General features: G+C 43.8%; 1 protein-coding gene across 5 annotated transcripts in view; it reads left to right on the forward strand.

The window, feature by feature from the left end:
- The first annotated feature begins 5,282 nt into the window (after nt 1-5,282).
- LOC120821675 (uncharacterized) overlaps nt 5,283-22,344 on the forward strand; it is a 39,945-nt gene continuing 22,883 nt past the window's right edge. For 2 of the 5 annotated variants that reach the window (XR_013468343.1, XR_005712574.2), the window contains exon 1: nt 5,396-5,901. Coding sequence is in view for 1 of the 5 variants with exons in the window: in XM_078106495.1 (XP_077962621.1) it covers nt 20,396-20,500 (105 nt within the window). In the remaining 4 variants the exon portion in view is untranslated. The other 3 variants (XR_013468342.1, XM_078106495.1, XR_013468344.1) reach the window with 3 other exon arrangements.

Below are 22,344 nucleotides of genomic sequence, written 5' to 3' on the forward strand. Positions count from 1 at the left end.
TAACTCAAATAACTGAAAATACGCAATACTAGATAGATAGGTAGAGCATCTGGTGATTTGGACCACGTTGAGCGAGGCAGCGACGCCTATGAAGCCGATAGATGATAGAAAAAAAACAGCGCATGGTTTGAACTTTGCAGCTAATACATGTTTACACACTCGTTTCTTCCGCAGCAGTGTTAAATATCTCACCTTTCAAATTTCCCTTTAGAAAAGTGTAAAAGAAATCACTGTGTTGTGGGAGTCCAACCTTGTGCAGCTGCAGTGGGTGAATGGCGCCGAAGCCTCCCAGGGCACGGCCGCCACAAGTTCACGCTGCTGGCAATTTGTAGTTCGCGCTGAGAGGGCCTTCATCACACAGCCTGAACGCGTATTTAACATCTCTGCCCGCGTGGGTCTCCCCCTTGACCTGAATATCAATTAAATTGCACCTCTTTCTGCGTTTGAGAATAGTTGAAAGGGGGTTTCAGAAAGTACTGCCCCATTCGGTTACTGCTCCAAGGCTCTGAGAGCCCCGCCCTCCTTGGGCTGTTTTATTGTTAAATAAAAGTTGTGCAGGGAGACAAATGCCATCTGGGCTTTGTGCCAGGGCTGGTGTCTCACAGCAGCTACCGCCTCCCACCGGGGCTGTGATGAGAAAACTTGGTGGGAGAAAGGATCTGAGGTGAGCGGGGGGGAGAGAGGGGGGGAGACGGACTCTCAAGGTGCCACTTCCATGGTGATGCAGCTGGGCCCGAACAAGATTTCCATCAGCGGTCAAACAAAAGAGGAGGTGGCCGCTTGACTGCCTCATTACTGGAAGCCGGCAGCTGCCATCAAGCTGCTGAGATCGGCTTCTTTGGGAACGTCAGCGAGGGCGACACTCCTCAACCTGGGGTGGTAATGAGGGATGCTGAGCATCTTTTCTCATGGGATTGACTGTATTGGTGCTGTTGGTACGGTTGCTGGGGAATGAGCAGCTCCCTGCTTGCACTTTTCATTATTTTTGAGTTAACCCAAACCTCCAAACTGGACATGCTTTCTGTCACTTGCTTTTGTTTAGTTTTAAACCCATTTCTGAATCAGTCTGCTCAGCGTTGTCAAGGACCTCGAAGACGAGGGGGAGAGAGAGCAGTGAGGTCACCTCATACTCGCCCATCCCTCTCACCACTCCTCGTTCTCTCTAATCACAGACGCTGGGACTCTCGGAGAGTCGGCTCAGAAAAGTTTAAAGAGCCAGCAGTCTCTTTCCACAAAGAGTGGACGGTGTGGTGTTTATTTGAACAGCACGTGTGGAAAAAACCCAGCATGTGTTTGCCGAGATAAGACGGCGACAGGATGAAGCTCTGGCAGTGTGGCCAACCCGGCGACTCGTTAGATTTAGGGACTTGTGAGACCTTCCTAGTGACTTCATTTCTAAAAATGTGTCTAGAAAAGGGAATGGAAACACAATAAATATATTTAAATATACTGTATTTCATTGCCATGTATGCTGCTCGGACTAAATCCCCCTGTAGTGAGTTTCTATGGTTATGTTGACACTCCTGCTCTGAAACTATTTTTATCATCTCCCTTCCTTTTATATATGTGGACTTATCTTTCTGTGTTATTTTCCTTTTTAACTTCTTTTTTCTTTAAATATGCAATGTCCCTGTAGTGGCTTTGGTGGAATTTGACTTTCCCACCTGGAATGGGATGTGTCCTCCCTGGCACGGAAGGAACTGGAGCTGGTGCAGGAGATGGAGCCCCACCAACTTTCTATGGATGCCCCAACTTAAGTTCTGCTGCAGAGAAAATGTGGGTCTAATCTAATGGCAATAGGAATCAGGCACTAGGAATATATTAAGAAATATATGGCGGGGGGGGGGACCAAGTAAACCCTATTGTGTTGTCAACTAGGAATTCAGGCTGAGGTTCCTTTCCAACAGAAATGTCTGTGCATCTTCTGGGTGGACCATGTTCAAACCCTCCCTTGTGGAAACTGCTGCTAGGAGTTGTGCTCAAAAGGCCATTGGCGCCTTTCATGGCAGCAACCAGCAAACCTTCATCACGCTCAACAAGGGCTTTTGTGCTCGGTTGATCCAGGAGCCCCCGAGAACGGCCGACAGGTACTTGTTGGAGGAGACAATGGAGAAGGCCTTTCGTTTGACCTCAAGGAAATCCTGGCAAACAGTTACATGACAGTAACAGTGTATGAGTGTCTTAAAATACTGTCGACAGACAGTATGAAGCTCACTAACTAAACCCCCCACAGTGATCATGGTAAAATAATCAGATTTTTAAAAGAGTATTGTCGGAGCGGAATGCAGGTTTTGTTGCTTTCGTTTATCTTGAGGGAACCAGCGAGGGACATGCAGTTCCTACATTTGATCACATGGTGGCACATTACCAGTAAAATGCATATAAGTCAGTGCCCGCTAATGGGAACAGGTGTAGACATGAGGCAGAGAGTTTTTGACCGTGTTGCAGGTGTCAACGTGTCGTGTCAACGAGGTGGCGTCTAATGTGTGTGGTGCCTGTAACCGACAAACGTAATGCAATGCAAGGAAGGTGACATCGGTTATTGTATGCGGAGCACGGATTCAAGTGACTAAAAGACACACAGCGCACTGGACAGTGAAAATTGTTTATGGCAGAACACGGGTCCGAACATGCCCCCCCCCCCTCCCACGTTCGCCCTAGTGGCTTTAACAGTACATTTAAAATAGTTAGGGCCTCTACAAGTACGATAGGCTGCGTCCTTGTAGCCTTCGGCAGCCTTCTCGGGAGATCTGGACTTGGTCCTGCAACAACCGCATAGGCTGAACTGAAATGGGCTCTGAAATGGGACGGTCTGGCCTACGGGGGGACTTCCTTCTTCTTAAAAGCCAAAAAACTTATAGAGTTCACATAAAGAAGATAAACTTTTTTTTATTTCATTTAATTTAGGAAGATACGCTTCTTCCTCCAGAGCATGATATATTTCAGACTGAGAGAAGAACATTTTCCCGTTATTTTAAATTCAAATTAAATCAGTTAATACTTTTCTAATTTATAATTACCCTCAGCTAAAAGTAATATTGCAGTCTTAAGGCAGAGGGAGAGATCCCATCAATGTTGTCTTAAAAAACAGAAGAGCAAACACATTTATTAAGGACTTTTTTTCTTGCATAGGATACAAGCTATTTTAACTGTAAAATATTACAGACTATGTCCACGCTGCAGTAGCTTAATGTCAATAGACACACATTGTTGTCCTTCAGTTTGATGCTTCCTCCTGACTCTAAATGTAAAGTTGGTTCATAATCACACCACAAAAGGACCAGTGCAAGTTAAGTCTTTTTGTGTATTTGTTCTGTAACGTTACTGACTTGAAGTGATTTTTCATGTTCATAACTTGTCTGCCCGGGTTGACTTTGATCTATTTCTGTTCATAAAATGAAGTATAAACTATCACAGCGTCAACCTCTAAAGTGTGATGGTTAAGTCATTAAAGTGACGAGCTGCCGTTAACAGCGCAGCGGCTCGTTGTGTATTTGTTATAAATGTGTCTTGGTACATTGATATTCATTGGAAGCAGTACATGGACCCAGGGGGGATCAGGTGAGAGTCTGGGTCGGGGGCTGGGATATGCTGGGCCGCAAAGGATAGATCAGGTGTGTCCTCTAAACCGGCTCCTGTTATTACCACAATAGCAAAGTCATCGGCCGGATTCGGCCCGCAGGCCTTGAGTTTGACACCTGCTTTAGAAACAGTAGTTTCTAAAAATCTACATTTGATCAAATATTTTGCAGCCAAATCTTGATAAAGGCATTAAATAGTGCATGCCTATGAGCTATGAGTTTGCACTTAATTATAAGTCCTCCGAGGCATGGTGGTGGGGGGGGGGTGTCAAGGGCTCTTCTGGGGTCACTTGTGTTCTTTCTTATTTTGCAGAATAATACAACCAACGGGACGGTTAGCATAAGCACACCTTTGTGCGCTGATTGCATCTTTTATTCGTTGACGGCAAACATATTTCCAATAAATACAAGTTTATATTTGGACAGCATTCCTTTACTAGAACAAAGTGTTGCTCTTGTCTGCTATAGAGATGAGAATCGGACCACTTTGAAGTAGAGGTGAGTAGAAGTGTCTAAACCACATGCTTTATGAATAAGCAGAAGAAGCCAGTGAAAGCAGTTGATGTCGGCCCAGGGTGCACTTCACCCTTCACCAATGACCACAAACAAGGTCCTGATTGATTCATTGTTAGCCAAGCCAAGAGATCTCAATAGATCTTAAATCAAAAGCAATAACTCTTGTTGGATGTCAATTGGTTTGATAATAGCAGTAGTCTAGGTTAACAGTTTTGACCTTTTTCTTCTTGCATCACTAATGGTTCACATTCATGTACATATTACGCTTGGCCGTGCACAGTACTAGCCGTGACATTTTAGTGAAAAATAAAATGATATGATAATGATATGATAAGAATTTACCCACAATAACCTACATGTACCGGATATCAGAGATCTTTATTTAATTCAAAAAATAAAATCATAATTTATGTTAACTATTTCCCTGGGACTGGTTGAACACATTGAATATTTGGTTTGTATACCTTTTGTTACAAGCACTGACTGAACACATATATGTATTAAATTACAAAAGAGAGGTTAGGCTTAAGTCAAACAGTTTTATTGCTCCTATAAGTACGTATTCAAACAGTTGTCCAGATATTTTCCATCACCAAAACAATATCTTGTTCTGCAACCTCAATCAAAATATGCAGATTTATAAAACCTCTGTGTTATGTAAGCATTTAAGCGTTGCCTCATTAGGCCCACTTGATGGTAGCAGCACAGCTGGGGCCTGGACACCAATGCTACACGTGTGTTGTTCGTCTTCACGACCTTCCTGTAACATAACGAGAAAAGTAAAGTATTTTTTTTATAATCATGCACAATGAGTTTCCTACTTTATTTATATTAGGCACTGCTTATTTGCATGTTTAAACGCTACTGCAATCTACTTTTGGGATTTTAATCTATTTATTACGCTATTTATTTTACTCTTATTGACGTTCTATTTTGCACATTGTACGTGTAATATTTGTTATAAATTCTTCTTTGACGCCTCCCTTTGGGATTGATTGAGTTCTGTCCCATCTCATCTCCAATCAGTGTTCTATTCATAGTGCGCACACACACACACACACACACACACACACACACACTCAGAGGCTGACCTGGGTGTCAAGGTGCAGTGACTCTGAGGGTTGTCTAACTGGGCCTCTTGAAACTCTTGCCTTGCATTCCTGCGCTCGGAGGAGGGGGTTGTTGCAGCCAGGCATGTTACCAGAGAGAGAATGTGTGTGTGTGTGTGTGTGTGTGTGAGAGAGAGAGAGACAGGGAGAGAGAGGTGGGGGTCGAAAGAAGCTGGAAGGTATTATGCACTATTTCCTCGGCTTTCTAGTCGCTCTTGCTTGTTCCCTCCCCCTCCTACGACACAGTAGAGGGGGGCGCTGAAAACTTGAACCTGCTATTCTCCAGCTGCCTCGGCCTCCTAACTAGCTCACTTGTTTTCCTGTCCTTCCCGCTCCGTCTCTCCCGCTCTCCTTCTCCAGGCTGTGTGTAAGAGGATCACTTTGTTTCCGTTGTTTTTTTTTTTTTTTAGTGGAGCTGCAGACACACATGAAGGAGAGGACCTGATTTGAAGGAGATACTGACGGGGGCGCACAGCTGCAACAGTGCCCGCCACCCCCCCCCCCCCCCCCCCACGCCCCCACCCCACACCGTCTCTCTCTTCGTCACACTGTGTGTTTGACCTTCTCTCCGTCGCACTCTCTCTGCCTCTCGGAGGGGTGGGGGTGCCATATGGGAGCTGAGAGAAATGGACCTGGGATAGGCAAGAGGGGAATGTGTCACTCTCAGGCTCGGATGTCGGGGTCTACTTGGATCGGTAAGTAATGATCCTCTCCTTCTCTCTCTTGGTACTTTTTCTTTCGTGGGAAGTTGTGCTGTGGAGTCTCCACATGCACAGATCCTCCCTGTTGTCCGGTCCCTCGTTGCTCGTGATTCATGTGCTGCCAGCCGTTACCTGTTTGGGGTTTGAACAGCCGGACGCTGTTTGCTTTTTGATCCTTTTTTCTTCCCTTAAATTTGTCAGACTGAATTAGTCAGCTCTGGCAATAGAAAGGGGGCTTTGTGCGTTTTTGTATTTGCACCAAAAGTTTTAAGGTTCGAGGTACAGTGGATACTGACGGGGGGGGGAGAAGGGAATCTCGAGGGGTTGAATAGAATGGGAGGCTTTACAATGGCTCCAAACACTTTCTCTTCTTTCTTTTATTAGGACATTTTCACTATAGAACATCAAAACCTGGGGACTGCATGTTTCAGCTGGCTTTGTTGCCGTTCATTTCGCTGACGAAGCCGATCAGTTGCTCAGCGGTTGAACTTTTTTTCTGAGTGGTTGAGTGAAGTTCTGGGATACCGAGCATCGTAGTTTGTTTGGACATAAATGTTACGCTCTTTGTTATACATATTCATCTAAAAGCTCACTGTGACATAGAAGATGAGAAATGCATTGCAGAGGGTTTTTTTAATAAAAAGGATGCAAGTGGGGCCCAGAACACCTCGCCACATGAGTCCATATTTTGGCAAGCCTTGCTCTTTGGAGATTTTTAGCAGTTGGTTCATTGCCGTAGAAACAGGTCATGTTGGAGGTTGCTGACGGTGCAAACTCATGCTTCACTGCTGGGTGACTTAATGGTGTCATATATAAATATTTATTCCATATATATATGTGATAAGAGAAACCTCTTGGATTTGCATACATATGACAAGGCTTCACGTTTGTTTGGTTGTTTGTTTCTATTTGAATAGATATTGTAGATTTTAGTAGTACATTTATAATCTTGCAAGCTATGTTCTGCATAAATTCCATTGATTATCATATTACATAAGAAATGGTTAATCATTTTACATAAAGTATTTTAAAATGTTTTACACTAGGTTTGTATATATCATCCCATATCATTGCCTGAGATAATTATCTTTTAAAAACCACACACGCCCCCTAGAAACGTGTCCCTCGACCGATAATATATATAAAATAAAATAGAATTTTCTTGAATTCAAATACTCAAATACTATTTTCTGTGGAGCAAAAGTTCCTCAAAGGTTTGCGCCGTTGATTGAGAGAAACCACGGCCATTCTTCTCCTCCCCCAGAATGGCTTAAAGAACTGGTGCGCATGTATCAGGTGACGCGTATCCAGTTAAGTTGAGGGAGTCAGCAATTGAACTGGAAAGCAGTAATTTGCATGTCCCACCTCGATGGCTTATCTCGATGGCTTTGACCCCGCTCGCTCCCTTAATTAGACATCTTAGTAATGTGGGAATGTCTCGGCCCCCATTACCGAACCCCTTCTTCCTGTGAAAGCTGTTTGAGACAAAAAAAGTTGGACCTTTCCGATTGCATTGTTAGCGTGCTCTCTAATGCAGCATGGTGCAGTTTTAACGAACTAAGCATGCTGGGAAGATCTTCAGGATCTCACTCACTGCTCCGTTCTAAATCCACTGATACCGGCCCATGAAGGATCTCCTTCTCTGGTTGGGGCGTGTGGGTCAGCAGCTAATGAAGCAGTGCTGCACTCCTTCCTAATGACGTCACTGTGGTAAAGTAGCCTTCTGTTTCAGCTGTGTAACGGGACAACGGCAGAAATACAACATACATTTATGAACTACTTATTAATAAAGACCTTCTTTCACTGTTTAAATATAATATAGTCAGTTTAATCTATTAAAACTCATTATTTTAAATCATAAAGCAAAATTGTTAAATTATTGAGTGAAGACAAAGGAATAATAGACAGGATCAGGTCACTTTCCCCACTAACATTAGGACAGTTTTGAAGGCGCATTAGAGTCAAATTACTTTACCGACAGCAATTATTTGCCATGTTATCAGTGATAAAATAAAAAGGTTGAGAAATATAATATAATATAATGAGAAATATAGAGAATCATCAAAACTGTGAGAGTTACACTATGAAGACACTCCAAATTAACTAAGAAATATCACCATGTTAATTGACCAGTTTAGGAGACATATTTTATGTATTTCTAAATAATACTCATTTGGCGTTGTTGGTTGTCCTTTATGCCGGGTGAAGACAGGTCGCAAGATAACCTGCCCGACCTGTACCGACCATTTTAGCCTCTCCCCCATACCTCCTCTGGTTATAAATTAGCCCGGGTTGCTGTTTGCAAGCAGCGAAAGGAAAAGCTCACTTAGTAGAAGAGATTTATTAGCTGTTAGCTTCCTGCTGCCATGTGAATGAAAGAGGTGCCATTCAAGAGGAAAATAAACTCTGACAGCAGGCAGGATCGGACTTCTCCAGGAAACAGGAGGTGGGTTCCATTTACTGCCAGAAAGAAATGCACGGTAATAGTGCTCCTGCTAATCCCTGTGAGTTGTTTGATCGCAACCATCCCCTGTGCAGAGCTACAGGGAAACAAGAAGCAGCTAAGTACTGGACTGGGAAGAACTACTTCGTTTACTATTGGCCTTAAAAGCAGGTGGCAGGCGTCTTTCTACAAACATGATCCTTTGCGTACGGTGAAGCCTGCTGTGTGAGTGAACAAGAGAGACACAGATGAATCCCTATTTTCACTCACATTACTGATACACCACCACCATCCACAACCTGATTTCCTGAAACCCAAGAGAAGCCAGCAACAGGTAACCAAATAGCCAGAAGCACATACTTGGCTGGGGGCCCATGGGCACGTTGAAGACCCTCCCCTCTCTGCACAATATACCACGGCCAACATTAAATCAGCACTCTCCAACTAATAAACACCGTTGCTCCTCATCAGTTAACACAAAGGAAAGAAGGCTCGTACAAAATACTTTGAAGCTTCTTTTGTAACCTGCATCCTGAATCAACATTAAATGCTACACAGATTTTTGTTTGGCTTTTGTATGCCTATTCATCATAATCAGGCTAGTTACACTCTTTATTTGTATTATACTATTTGTAGAAGTAGACTCAAGTGGTGGCTGCATATTGTTTCCCACTTGTCTGATCCAAACATTTCCACTCCAGATGATAGATTCAATCATTTTCAATTAATATTTAAACACTTTCACTGGAATACCATATATGAATGGGCTATTGTGTGGAGGATTATTTCAAACCTTGCATGGGGAACCTGTCCTCTAACTCCAGAGCACTGTAAAGCAAACCAGTCACCAACAGTATTGGCAAGGGGCAGCCAAAGAAATGCTTATCAAGCACATTACTACATAAAAAGAGAATCCAAAGGGACAGACTCTCGGTGCATGAAGGATTATTGCTGGCAGAGCCACTGACATCAAGGGTCACGAGGAGATGGCTGAGGAATCCATCTCTGTGAATCGAGTTGTGGGTACTCCGTTTACAGCCATAATGCAAGGAAGATAACTTTGTCAAGATGACAGTCCCAATAACCTCCACAGCATTTTGTCCCCCACAAAAGTACTATGGCCAACCAACCAAGTTTCTAATTCTGTCTGGGGGTTTCTGTTTTGATTTTAAGGGAAAATGTGAGGTATACACTCCAGTTCTTCTCTGACAGACCAATGGGGGACAGTTGGACAAAGGGCCTCTACTTGACTGATGACTAATTTGGGCATAAGCTTCCGTCCTGTTCTACGAAGGCATACGAAGTGAGTAGTTATGAGAATAACTCACCGGGCAGCCCTCGGAGTTCATTACCATGGAGCGTCTACATCTCATGCCAGCTGCCGAGTCTGTCTTCAGGGCTTGGACTTATTGCTTCCTTTGGATGACCTCTACAGGTTGTGGGATCAGCTCCTGCTCAACACTGATTATTAAACATCTTATTTTGTGTCTTTTATTAGCAACTTGTCTGCTCATGACCATCCCCGTGAACTCAGTCAATGGGCCTGTCCAGTAGTTTTCCCAGTGAACAAGCGCCTTTTATGCTTCTCGAAAAGTCTGTTGGTTTTGGACTTGATTGGAGTAGGTTTGGGCGAGGGACCACGCCCAGTGGACGTAGCAGCAGACTAATATGAACCCATGGGAGGGTGAGGTGGGTGATATCGATGGCCTAACCTTTACTTTAGTTTCGGTAAAGCATGCAGTTGGTATTGTAAAGTTTATGGGAACGATTTCCCGATGCAGACTGGGCTCCTCCTGCACAAAGCTGGAATACTCAGGTTGTTGACAGCAGCCCCGTGTTCGCATCTCTCAGTCAATGTGGCGTCAGGGGATGTTTTAGAGACGGTGACATCATTTTTCACTCCTCACAATGTGGCCAGTGCTTATCTAAAGAAATATCGATACCTCAACGTGGATCTGAAAGCAAAGCAAGACGGCCCAAAAGCCATGACATGTCTGCCGTGGATTTATTGAAACATCAACTTTATGAAAGACAGTCCTGGCACATCCCTGTTTGATTAATAGTATCAAGGAAATATGGATACAAGATGCCGTTCAGATTTGCATCATAAGTCAGATTCTTTATTGAATTATTAATGATTTGCCTCCGTCAGTGGATAGCCACACAAATGTGTCCTGCAATCAATGACTATAGCCATGGCTACCTACATTTTCCCTTCAAACTATTATTGCCATATGAGTAAGAAAAGCAGAACGACATGTCGGTGGTTGAACCACCAGCCACAAATGGGTTATCACAACGACAACCGAGATGCCGCTTGCGTGCACGCACACACATACGTGTGCACACACAAGGACACAGCATTGAATTCTAGCACAAACAGCTCCCAGTGGGTTGCTTATGGAGGCAGTGAGGTCATGTCTGTGATGGAGACTGTGTCCCTTTACCAGCGATCCATTTCTTATCCAGCTGTCCTCACTGACACAAAGCAGAGAGGGAGAAAGGAAAGGACAAAAGAAAGAAAGAAAGCCAAGGTTCGCTTAGCTTTTCTCCCTCCCTCATTAAAATGTGCCTTTGGCAAGTAAAAGCATGCTAAGATTACACATGCTGCGGTCATTAAAGCACATTCATTTAAAACAAAGTGCTGATCTTTGCTTGTGCTTCGGTGACTCTGATGTTGCACATCTTATTTTGTGTCTTCTTGGGTCAAGAGATCATTAGCAATTTGTCTGCTCGTCTGTGAGATGAATGGAGCTTGTCCTGCTTGTTTGCCAGGGTAGGGGTGCAGGACTTCTTTGTGGAACCAGTTGTGTATTTGTGTGTGTGTGTGTGTAGCCACATGATTCTCTACACTATTTTAACCTGCCTCGCCCTCTTGGGGGTCACACGGATGTGGTGGGAGAAAGGTTACAGAGCTCAGGGGCACACTGGGAAATGGCTCCCATGCATTAAGCATTTCCTCCTTTGAGGCAGGCCTGTGTGTTGCAGCGGGGTTTGTCGCATCAAAGCCGGGCAGCGAGGGAGGGGGGGTGGAGGCGCTGGATAATGCAGACACAATGGGCTAAGGCAAACACTGGGAGTGAGACAAAGGACCCTCCACTCAGGTCACAGGGGGGAACCGAATCTTTCCATTATCTGGGGAAGTGATCTTAACAGAGGGACTTCGTTTTCAAACCCGTCGGCCGGTGAGTGACCGCGCCATGTGCGCCGGGTCATGACAAAACCCTGAAATTCATAGCAGAAGCCCACGACTGCCGCCACCACGCAACGCAGGGCTGCGCTCGCCATATCACTGTCACAGTCCGGGAGCTGCTTTCTTTCTCACCCACGACAAAAAGCCCCATTCATTATCCGCTGGGTGCATCCTTCCCTGCTTCAATCAACCGCAGCACAACCAGGCAGCCTCTGCGTTCCGAGTTGGGATCAAACGTTAGTTTAGGAGGAAAAACTGAGTTGAGTTGCGCCAATCAACTAATGGATAAATTAATGCTCGACTCCACTAACCACCAGTGCTCACGTGTTGGTCAGCTTTTAGCATCTCTTATTAGCTAAACAGCCTGTCAACCAGTTCAAATTTATTGCTTGACAACAAGTCCTCAATTACATGCTAATTACATGCTCTTAAAGCCAACGCTTAACTGCTGGACATTATGAGCATTGCTTTTGTCGTCTCTTGGTATACATGCAATTTGGGGGTTTCTGTTTAGCAGCTGGGAAACAAGAGAGTCAATTAAATTACCCGCTTAGTATCAAGTTAGGAAGAATGAAGACCGGCAGAACTGCAAACGTTTACATACTAACAGTGGCTCGTCCAACTGTGCGTGTTGTAAGCTTTTGTTAGTTTCTGCACGATACTCTACGCGTGTTTGTGTGACTGAAGGGCCGTTATGGGACGGGCTTTTAAGAGAGATCTGGGAAGTGGAAACTTAATACTGCCCGACTGCTGCTCTTGTGTACATGAACGCCACAGCTGCTGGAGAGAGAGAGAGAGAGAGAGTAAGAAAGCGAGGGATGAGGGAGAGAAAATAGGGAGGGGTTGGGGGGGGGGGGGGGTAGAAGAGGATTTTGGGTGCGCCCAGTAATTAGTTGTCTGGTTTTGTATTGACCAGTCTGGTGCCGGGACCTTGGGGACTGTTACATTTGCTATTGAAAGTGAAAGGATTATGCGCCCAAAAGAAATTAAACAGGAGTAATGAATAGATTGTGGACCAGGCGGTGGAGTCCGGTGGGTCCCGTCTTCCACCGGCCTTCACTCTTCTTCAGTGAGACAGGGTCGTATTTTCCCCGTCAAAAACGTCTCTTTTTCACCTCGTAGGTTAAATTGGAAAAATGCACTGCAGGGTCCTGACAGTTCTACGGCGTGATAATGGCACTTCATTTTTAGGCCCATTAAAGTGTAAAACACACGTTGGCTTTCTCACTGTCAAATTGTTTGTTGGGGTCCACTTCAGGAGGCACCGGCTCATTTCCGCATGTTAACCGCCGAGGGGCGCGATCACGAGGGTGTCAGGAAATCTGTACGAATGCAGGCGTGCTGATTGGTGGTAATTGATGTCCCCCGCGTGGAGGGAAGGGAACTTCGTGTCAGGAGGGAACATTGCTCGCGCGCGCGGCCCAGGGAGGCCGCATTCCCTCGCCGACATTCAGCGCGGCGGAGCTGCTGTCGCCCTGCGGTCTTTGCTGTAATAAAGTCCAGACTACTTGTGTTTTTGCTACATGATGTTTCATGGTTCATGACTCTATACGCGATGTGAAAGCCCAGAAAAATCAATGTTTAATATTACAATATAATAAAACAGTTTGATGAATATATATGTAGTTTTGTTAAGAACAAACACTTTCTGTGCGTAAAGGCCTTGACAAGAAGTATAACTTACTGTTCTACCTAACATAGCGTGTTTTGAGAGCTGACCTGCTCCATCGGGAGCAGCTAGGGTTTCGGTGCCTTGCTCCGGGGCAGTTGGAGCGGGACCACGTGAAGCAAAGATCTCTTGCTCGGTGAGTCAACATGAGCCGCCATCTGTATGCAGCACTTGAACCAGCTGAACCGAGAGGCTGGAGGGATGATAGAGGGGTGATATCATGTTCTCCCTCACTGTTTGTGTAGCTGGCAGAGGGTCAGGCCAGTGGGACATTTGTCCAAAAACAAAAACAAGTTTTTAAGAAATTTCCCCTTTTTTGGCCTCTTTAATTCTGTTTTGACATGATGATTTGAAATCTTCCATGCAAACAGTTTTTTTTTTCATCAGTTTGAATCTGGTAACTGTTTTTTTATTCAGCCGGAGTAAGCAGAGCTCTTTGTAGATAGCACATATCTCCAGAGCTCTCACTGTAAAAACAATCGGGTTAAGATCCCTAAATGTAAATACAGGAGAACCCGTCTACAGGTGGCAGGCGCTCAACTGAGGGGGACCAGACCGGACCCATCCGCACAGAAAACACCAGTTACTCTGGTAACCTGAAACATAGTGGAACAGGTCTCAGCGTGCAGCAAAAATCGTAAGCCGGCCTCACAATGAATGGTGCTAACCATGGTCACCTGTATCCGAGACGAATCCCAGCCGTCTGATTGGCTCTGAATGATTACGCCGGCACCAGTGATTAGCGGTGACAGGTACTTTTGCTTGTGTCCACGCCAAACAGTTGTGAAACAGAGCCCTGTGTCAGGGAAAGGAAAAGTGATGGTTCTATATTAATTCTGATAAATGCACATGTGACCTTTAGACACAATGACTCTGCAGAAATACCGAGCCGTTACAACACATCCTGCTTGTCACATAAACATGTTGTCAAATTGCATCCACCTTACTGGGCACAAGTAATATCTATTCTAATATCGATATTTATTACCAAATATCTTGATGATGGTTTGATACTATTTACATAATGAGATATATAACCATAAGTAATGTTGATGTAATGCAGCCTTTAAAATCAGGAAAACACACTCAAGGTATCAAAAATCATTTGATAACATATAGCCTAAAACAAAAAAAGATTTGACCCTTTTAACCACCTTAAAAATAAATTAAAAAAATAAAAGGAAAAAAAAAGATCAACATAAATTCAATTTTTTTTATTAGGATTTACTATCAACTGAACGTAATGGCATGTATGCAAATAATTTTTTATTGTTTCTATTCATTTTATTTTAATCAAAAGCAAGAGCAAGAACTTGGCAGCGGGGACATCAGGAGGCCCTTGGCAAACACACACTGGGACGCAGTGTCGATAGTGTGTCCCTTCAGCTCGGCCCACCAGGTAGAGAGAGAGAGAGAAGGGGCGGAAGGGGAGATAGGGGGGATACGGCACATCCCAGATCGGTCGTCTCCTCAGTGAGCTGCTGTTTGTCCAAAGAGGACAAACGTCCCGCTCATTGCTCATTGTCATTGTGCTTCCTGCTGTTTGTCTTTCAGGACGAACACTTTTGTCACGCTAAAGTCTTTATGCAGTGGCTGGAAACGTGTGTGTGTGCGCTCGTCCATTATGGAGCATCTCTAAATAAGTTGCGGGGCCTCAGCTGTTTCCATCGATAGGAAATGTGTGTGTTTAAGTTGTCCTTTTATAATTCTTATTTCTAAACGGGCTCGCGGTGTGTTTCTATCGTTTGCCATGGGGGAGGATACGGAGCCTCCCTGGTTCCTCACCCTGCAGAGGCTCCCTGGGACAAAGGTCCTGCCTGTGTTTTTTTTTTTTTTGCCAATGGCATATTCTACATTCATATGGAAATGATTGGAGGAGGGACAGAATCTTGCATCAACTTGATATATTCATGAATAGCTGGCAGTATTTGGACTGACCCAAAGCTGACTTAAAAGCCTCAGCCGCCCCGACACCACAGAGCCAAGCACATTGTAACACACATGCGCCGACACCGGAGATGAAAAGAGAAGTGCTGATCATTTCCTAGATGAGAAACCCTGAGCGCTGTCTTAGTTTCTGTCACTTTCTCACGGACATGGCGCCTTATATCACCGCGGCAAAGCGCTCCTCTTCTCTCTCTCTCTCTAATCCTTTCATTTCATGAACCCTGACTCCTCTTGTCCACACATAAACCATCCCCGATCACACATGGAGGGAAGAGGGAAGTTTCACTCTTGAATTGAATTGAAGTGTTGCTGATGCATTTTATTGTGGCAATCACTGGCCAGAAAATGCTCAAATAATGCTCAAAAAGCTAATACATTTACATCATTTTCATTACATTTTAGACAACAATTAAGTGTTCTTAATATTGTTAATTAATGTTGTTAATTGTTAATGTTCATCCGAGATAAAAGGAGATGTCATCATTTTTATATTTCATCAGAATAAGCTGCCGTTAAAATAGAGAAGAGAAAAGCGCAAACAAACATGCTAAATGTTTTCCCAAATATATTATATTGTCCTACTGAGAGAAAAGCCGTGCAGGCCTCTGTGTGCTGGTTTTTCATGTGAATGCGTTCCGTGGCTAATGCTGTCTGAGTGGGTTTCCTCCTGCAGCGCCCCCCAAACAATGGGCCTCCCAGACCGGACCGCTGCGCCTGGATCCAGCAGCAGGGATCCATCAGATCCGTCTCAGTGGATTTGCTGCTTTTTAGTTCCTTTAAGATTAGAGGCCACAACCCATAATCCACCCTCGTCCGCCTCTGTTTGTTTCATACTCTGGAAAGAGAACCAAACATCTGCCGGCAGACTATAATTTTATCATAAATTACCTTGTTTTTATTTTTTTATGATCTCTGCAATTCGGCTTATTTAAATTAGCTTTTTGTACAATATTAAAAGTAGTAATAAATTAAAGAACAAATGAGCTTTCCTTATAAATGAATGAAAAACTAAATTAGAGAGATTATTTATAGAAAGATATAGCAAATCTTTGTTAATTTAAAAAAGGTTGCAGTGCTTTTTTGACCTATATTTGTTTCTTTATTCTAGCAGTGTTACAAAAATAATTTAGTATTGAGTAAATTGAATACAATAAAATTGCATTCATAATGTGTTAATTTAGAATTCACCACTGCTTTTTCCGGCATATTTTCACTGATTCAAATAATTTGATTAAAAAGGTAATGGCCGTTTTTCGGGGGCTGTTCCGTTACATTTTGAGAGTCAGCCGTTATGTTCAGTTGCAGCATTAAATCTGTAGATCCAAATCATGACAAGTCGTCCCTCAACTCACGGGCACATCGAGTCCTAAGTCGATAAAAAGAGCAAAAGGAGGGCAGGAGGGCCTCTGTGTGTGATTGTGTTTTGTCTCTCCATTAGCAGCCATTCAGGAGACAATGAGTCAGAGAAGCAGACGATGGGCTTGTTAACACACACGCATTAGTGAGCCAGTGTGTGTCTTTGTACTCCTCTGGTGTTATGACGGGAGGCTTTTCACCGTCGACGCACTCCACTCCAACAAGGACAAGTGTGCGGCCTGTGAAAAGGGAGGATTTGTGGCCCCGCACCTAATTAAACAACGCTTTGAGGAGGGCGAGGGCCCCCTTTGTTCCAGCTCACCTTCAAAGCACCTTGGAAGGCTTAATGTTTGACTCCGCCGACAAGAGGAGGAGTGACAAATAGACAAATACGAAAACAACCCCCCCCCCCCCCCCCCTACTTAAAAATGGGATGCTCTTTGCACCCCGTTTGCGACCCATCCAACGAGTGTTTCATCAAGCGCGACTCGTGCAACTTTTCACCAAGAGAGGGTTTCAATTTCCTCGAGGGGAAACTCTAAAGGCCAAATGTGGTTTTTCATGCTCTGCTTCATGAGATTTCATTTCCATAACATTCCTTCTTTCAGACTACTGGGAAGAAAAAACCCAGAATACACATTTAGACGTTTGTTCTACTACATTTAGATAACGCCTAATTTCATATTTAAACATATCTATTTCTTTTACCATATCCTCTGGTAATGTCCTGTCCTCAGTCACTATCAAAACTGAATGTTTTCATATTCCGTCATTTCATCTTCATTAAAATGGGATGATGCCGTGAAATACAATGAGCCAGATAACAAAGTGAGGTTTTGGATTCTCTAAACTTGGATTTAGAGGGTCGGGGGGTCTCTGAGAAAGAGACCACAGATCACCAGTCTTTCGCGGTGAGTCCAGCATCAGCATGAGTTTAGCATCATTTTGATACTGAGGCAATTTGTAAAAATGTCCTATTCCTCACGCATTTTTTCATTATTTTTATTTAAAGTCTCCCAAGGCTCTCTCTGTCTCTGACTAAAATGAAACCCTAAAATAATTAAATCAGTGGGGATTTTGGGGGAATTTTATGTCAAAATGCTCAAAAAGCCTTTAACATTTTTAAGATCCTGACACTTAATACAATCTGCAAGGTAAGAGGCCTCAGAATGGTTTATGTATACATTCTTCTAAATATTTCCTGAAAAAAATCCAGCCAAAATCGTGTAGAGGAAGAAACAATGCTGTGATGATGTGAGCAGCAGTCCGACGGTTTGCTCTCTGCGCGATCTGCTTTCAGTTGAGAATCGGGGGCAGGAGTGAGGAGAGGAGACCAGAGGGGAGGAGAGGGGAGGAGGCGGCCTTGTAGCGATGCTGCTCACACGGGGGTCGGGGCTTCAGCCTCAGCAGACGTGGCGGACAGGCAGTTCCCAGGCAGGAGGATGAGGATGGTGGTGGTGATGAAGCTTTCGCTGGTCAGCTTGTATGTTCCAGGGAACATCGGCCGAAGCTCTGTGTATGTGTGTGTGTGTGTGTGTGTGATCATCTTACAGAACCTACAGATTTGTTTGAGAATCAGTTCATGGGGAAGAAATAACTATAATTTGGATTGGTTCATTAGGGGAATATATGAAATGTGTCCTGATAGTATTTCATTCCCTGTTGTACACAAAGCTCTGCGTCAAATAATTATATTTAGTTTATTGTCTCTAAGTAAAATATGGGCTTGTGCTCTAAAATGTAATATGAGACACGTTTGTCCGGCCTGTCCTTGTCCCTGTCCCTTTGTCGGTTCAGTCGACACTCTCCCCCCTCTCCTCACACTGATTAATGTTTGAGGGGGGGATTTTATTTTATTATTTTATTTTATTGTTGTTTGTTCCCTACCATAGCTCTTAAATGTTTCCCTTTTATTGGAAAATATTCCCTTTTTAAAAGAAGATATTTCAATAATATTAAAACAATCGGATAACAGCGCATTCACGCTTTACTTTTTAAAATGAACTATTCATATGCATGTTATTATCATTTAATGTAATTATATTTTATCGAAAATATGTTAAATGGCAGGAATTGTAATGTCAATTGTAACTGTAGTTGTAACAGATATTTTATAGTAATAAAACTGGAAAATAAATGACATCACCGAATGATTCTAATACAAATATATAATTTACGAAACACTTTTCAGTTAATTTTTTTCGTATTGTTAAATATGATTGTCTGATCATAATCTCAGTAAGTGTTAATCACTTAAACCTAAGGAATTCTACCCTGGTGTTGAATGGTTTTGGTCGCTGGTTGGTGACTTTTCTCTTGGGTAGTTGGAGCCTCATGGATTGTGGACACAATGCCTTTTTACTTCACTGGTTCCTTTGCTCTCCTTCCTCTTTGAATTTGCTCATTTTCTGCCCCGTGTTGGCCCCCCTTTGATTGGCCCCCACAAAGCAACGCGTCACATGGTGCATGGAAGCTACAACGTTCCTCTAAATTTATTCATGCCTATTTACTATTTTTATGTGCTGTATTTATAACAGCTCATTATACGGGAACATTTCTTTCTCTCGCAACTCTCATTATGCAACACATTGAATTATTAGAATGCATTAGTTCTCTTAAAAAAATAGTTATCATGATGACATAAATGATTGATAACTGGCTTTATGAACGTTTGTAAATGAGATTCTGTACGTCCTTTAAGCGAAGGGAATGTTTAAATTTTGTCTTGGGAACGAACCAAAGGACGAATTCTTCTGTTTTAAAGATGAAGTGCTCATAGGAGCACATGTGAAAACATGGAATAACAAAACGAGCTTCACTTTATGAAACAGGCTTCCATTGGACAATATTGGTATGTCAACATTTGTCTCACCTTTTTGCTGACGCTGATGGAGGTTCTTTCCTGCCTCCTCACTCCCATCGCCTTGAATACACGAATAAGCCTCCGATGTAGAAACGCACACAATTTGTGTTCACGTGAGCAGACCAGAAATAAGGATTATATCAAAATAATTGCAGTTGCCTGAACTTAACAATTTAGTATTTTATATATATTTTTTTCATTCATTAAATCCTCCAAATAATAATCCAGGTATTCATTTATTATTCTCTCTGTATAGAATTTGTTGAAATGCTGAGGAAAATCATCCACCACAAGCAGTTTCTAGAAATCTAGTATTTTATTTTTTGTTGTATTTGTCTCCCTATAATATTTAATAATTAAATGCAAATAGTTACCAATCAATTTGAGTGTAACAAATGCAGCAAGAATTTAGTAAATCGTTTCTTTACTTTCTTATCCGATCCAACGCTTTACTTTTTTTTTGTGTATACATTAAATGCTAATTCTGAAATAAACATTCTTAAATGTACACTCAAACTCATCAGGAAATCCAACAGACGTCCTTTATGCGTCATTCTTAATATCAGTGGACATCACGGTTATACAATGCAGGGATTATGAAAAAGAGAGAGACCAAAACAAATATTCTGAATAAAAATGACACAATTAGTTTTACAATTAGTGCGTAATGAATTTTCATCTGGGCCCTGGACACGGACCGGCGAGGGAGGACAAAATGCTTGCTAAGCTATCCGTTTCACACACGCAGGGACAGAAGGTTCGATATTCATTCGATCGATAAATGAAAAGGCACAATGGCAAAATCGGCACGGGCTCCTTTTTCAAGTCCGCGTCTCCAATGCCCCCCTCCGCCCCCCCCCCCCCCGACACCCCCCCACCCTCCTCGCCACCCCTCCACAGTCTGCAGTCGCTGAGCGGCTGGTGTGGCAGGCAGAGAGAGAGGAGAGAGGAGAGCAAGGGTTACATCAAGGCTGCTCCCTGGACCGTGCAAACAAGTCTAGACCGGTGACCCGCTCAATGGCTCCTTTTGAGGAGCGGGGCAAGTTCGGTCAGAGCGAGGAGAAAAGCAGGCACAGCCTCTTTTCACTGGCGAAGCCGCTCACAGCCTGGGATCGACAGGAGGTAAGGAGGGCCGGGAGGGCAGGCATCTGCTTCCATGGTTACGGGCCGGGTATGGGGACCCTGCCATTGAGGAAGCTCCGTTCTCATGCTCCCACAGAGGCAATGTCACGCATTTAGAAAAAAAAAAGAAAGAAAAATGCGCCAGGCCGGGTGCGCGGAGGACCACGTCCACCGGCGGCACAGTCGCTTTTTAAGACGATGGCACGTCAGTTGAAGGAGGCGGGGAGAAGAAAAAAGGGAAGTTGTGAGAGGGGGGGGGGGGGGGGGGGGGGGGGGTGCACTTTGGGATGTGCTTGGGGAAAGAAAGAAATGCTCGCGCAAACCCGAATTCAAAGTAAGATGTTTGTTTGTTTGTTGTGAGCTCTTACTGAAATAGTATTGTTTGGAAGCCTGCCGCAGTGGTGATTTATCGTCACAGGGAGCAAAGGTCAAGGTTTACGTGGGGAACCCCTTTGTGCAGAGGCACATCTTGATTAGGGTTCTCTCCACACAGGGCGACGCTGGGATCTGTTCTTAAACATTTATTGTCTTCTGAGTTTTCAGATCAGCTGTAGCAAACCGTTGACTGCCCCCATCACAGAGAGTGAGGGCTTCGGACTGTAAATCTATCAAATCGGTCTGTTTGTTTGCTTGTTGATTTGTTTGTGTTTGGGCACAAGCTGTGTGTATGTGTGTGTATTGAGTTGAATGGATGCTTTGGCTCTTCTTTTTTCTTTCTGTGAAAGAAACACCCCTCGTGTGTTGGAACGTTGGATTTGGTCATGCAGCTGACGCTTTAGCCCCCAACACTCCCCAAACAGAGCGGACAGATGGCCGGCCCTCAGGAAGGGCTCGGGGCGTCGGATTTGCTCTCGGACCGTGGGAAAGTCTCCGGCTGACTTCACCTGCTCAGGGAGCCGATGTGACTGGATTAAACGGCAATAGAAAGGGGGGAGAAAAGGGAAAGCTAGCGGGGACAACGGCCGCACATATGGCTTTGTGCCGGCGAGCGTTTTCCTTCATATCTTGTTTAAGAGAGGAAAAGGCTGCAAATGGAGAGGAGACGTTTGAATCTGACAGCAGACATAAAATACTGTTTTTCTCAGCAGGTGCAAAGGGAGACGGGTTGGATGGGTTCACTCTAATTTTTGCACGTCTTTGTAATCCTAATTGGAACCAGTTGATCCTCAGCTTGTTGGGACGTTAGACTTGCTTGGCCATCTCTCTCTCTTTCTGCTTTTGATTGCCTCGGCCATGTGCACGCTTTGATTTATTGTTATTAAAAAAAGAATAAGGCCATCTTGTAAGGCTTTCATCCGATTGATGCCGAGATGCATTCAGACTTCAGATTCATGCTCATACGACACCACAGGCCTCGCTTTTACGGTCGTGGATTGTTAATTATCTTCTTGTTCTTTACACTTGTTTCATCAAGTGTGTGTGTGTATGCTGAAATTCAGTCAAAGGTGCACTGACAACTGAGCAAATGAACGATCAAAAAACAAAATCGCTGTCGTAACTGGGACAAGGATCAGTGTGGCGTGAAGTCCAGACCCGGGCTGCAGCTCTGTAGTCCCTCTGTGATCACCTGCACTGATGACAGATCCCTTCATGTTCTGTCTCAATTACATTATTATTATTATTGCTGTTGTTATGCAAACTCATATGATATTTCGAGCATTATCACCCAATACCTTTTCTCTCAAAGAAAATCCTTTCTTTCTTCCTAATTTAAGTCAGTGGGGAACACAGAAAATGTATTTGACAAGCGTCTTTAATGCGTGGCAAATAGTGTTATGTTCATGACACCGAGCCGTGGCACTGACAATGTCGAGACTGATTCTCAATGAAATACTCCAAGGCAG

The sequence above is a fragment of the Gasterosteus aculeatus genome, chromosome 7 (genome assembly GCF_964276395.1).
Source record: "Gasterosteus aculeatus chromosome 7, fGasAcu3.hap1.1, whole genome shotgun sequence".
Classification (NCBI taxonomy): domain Eukaryota; kingdom Metazoa; phylum Chordata; class Actinopteri; order Perciformes; family Gasterosteidae; genus Gasterosteus; species Gasterosteus aculeatus.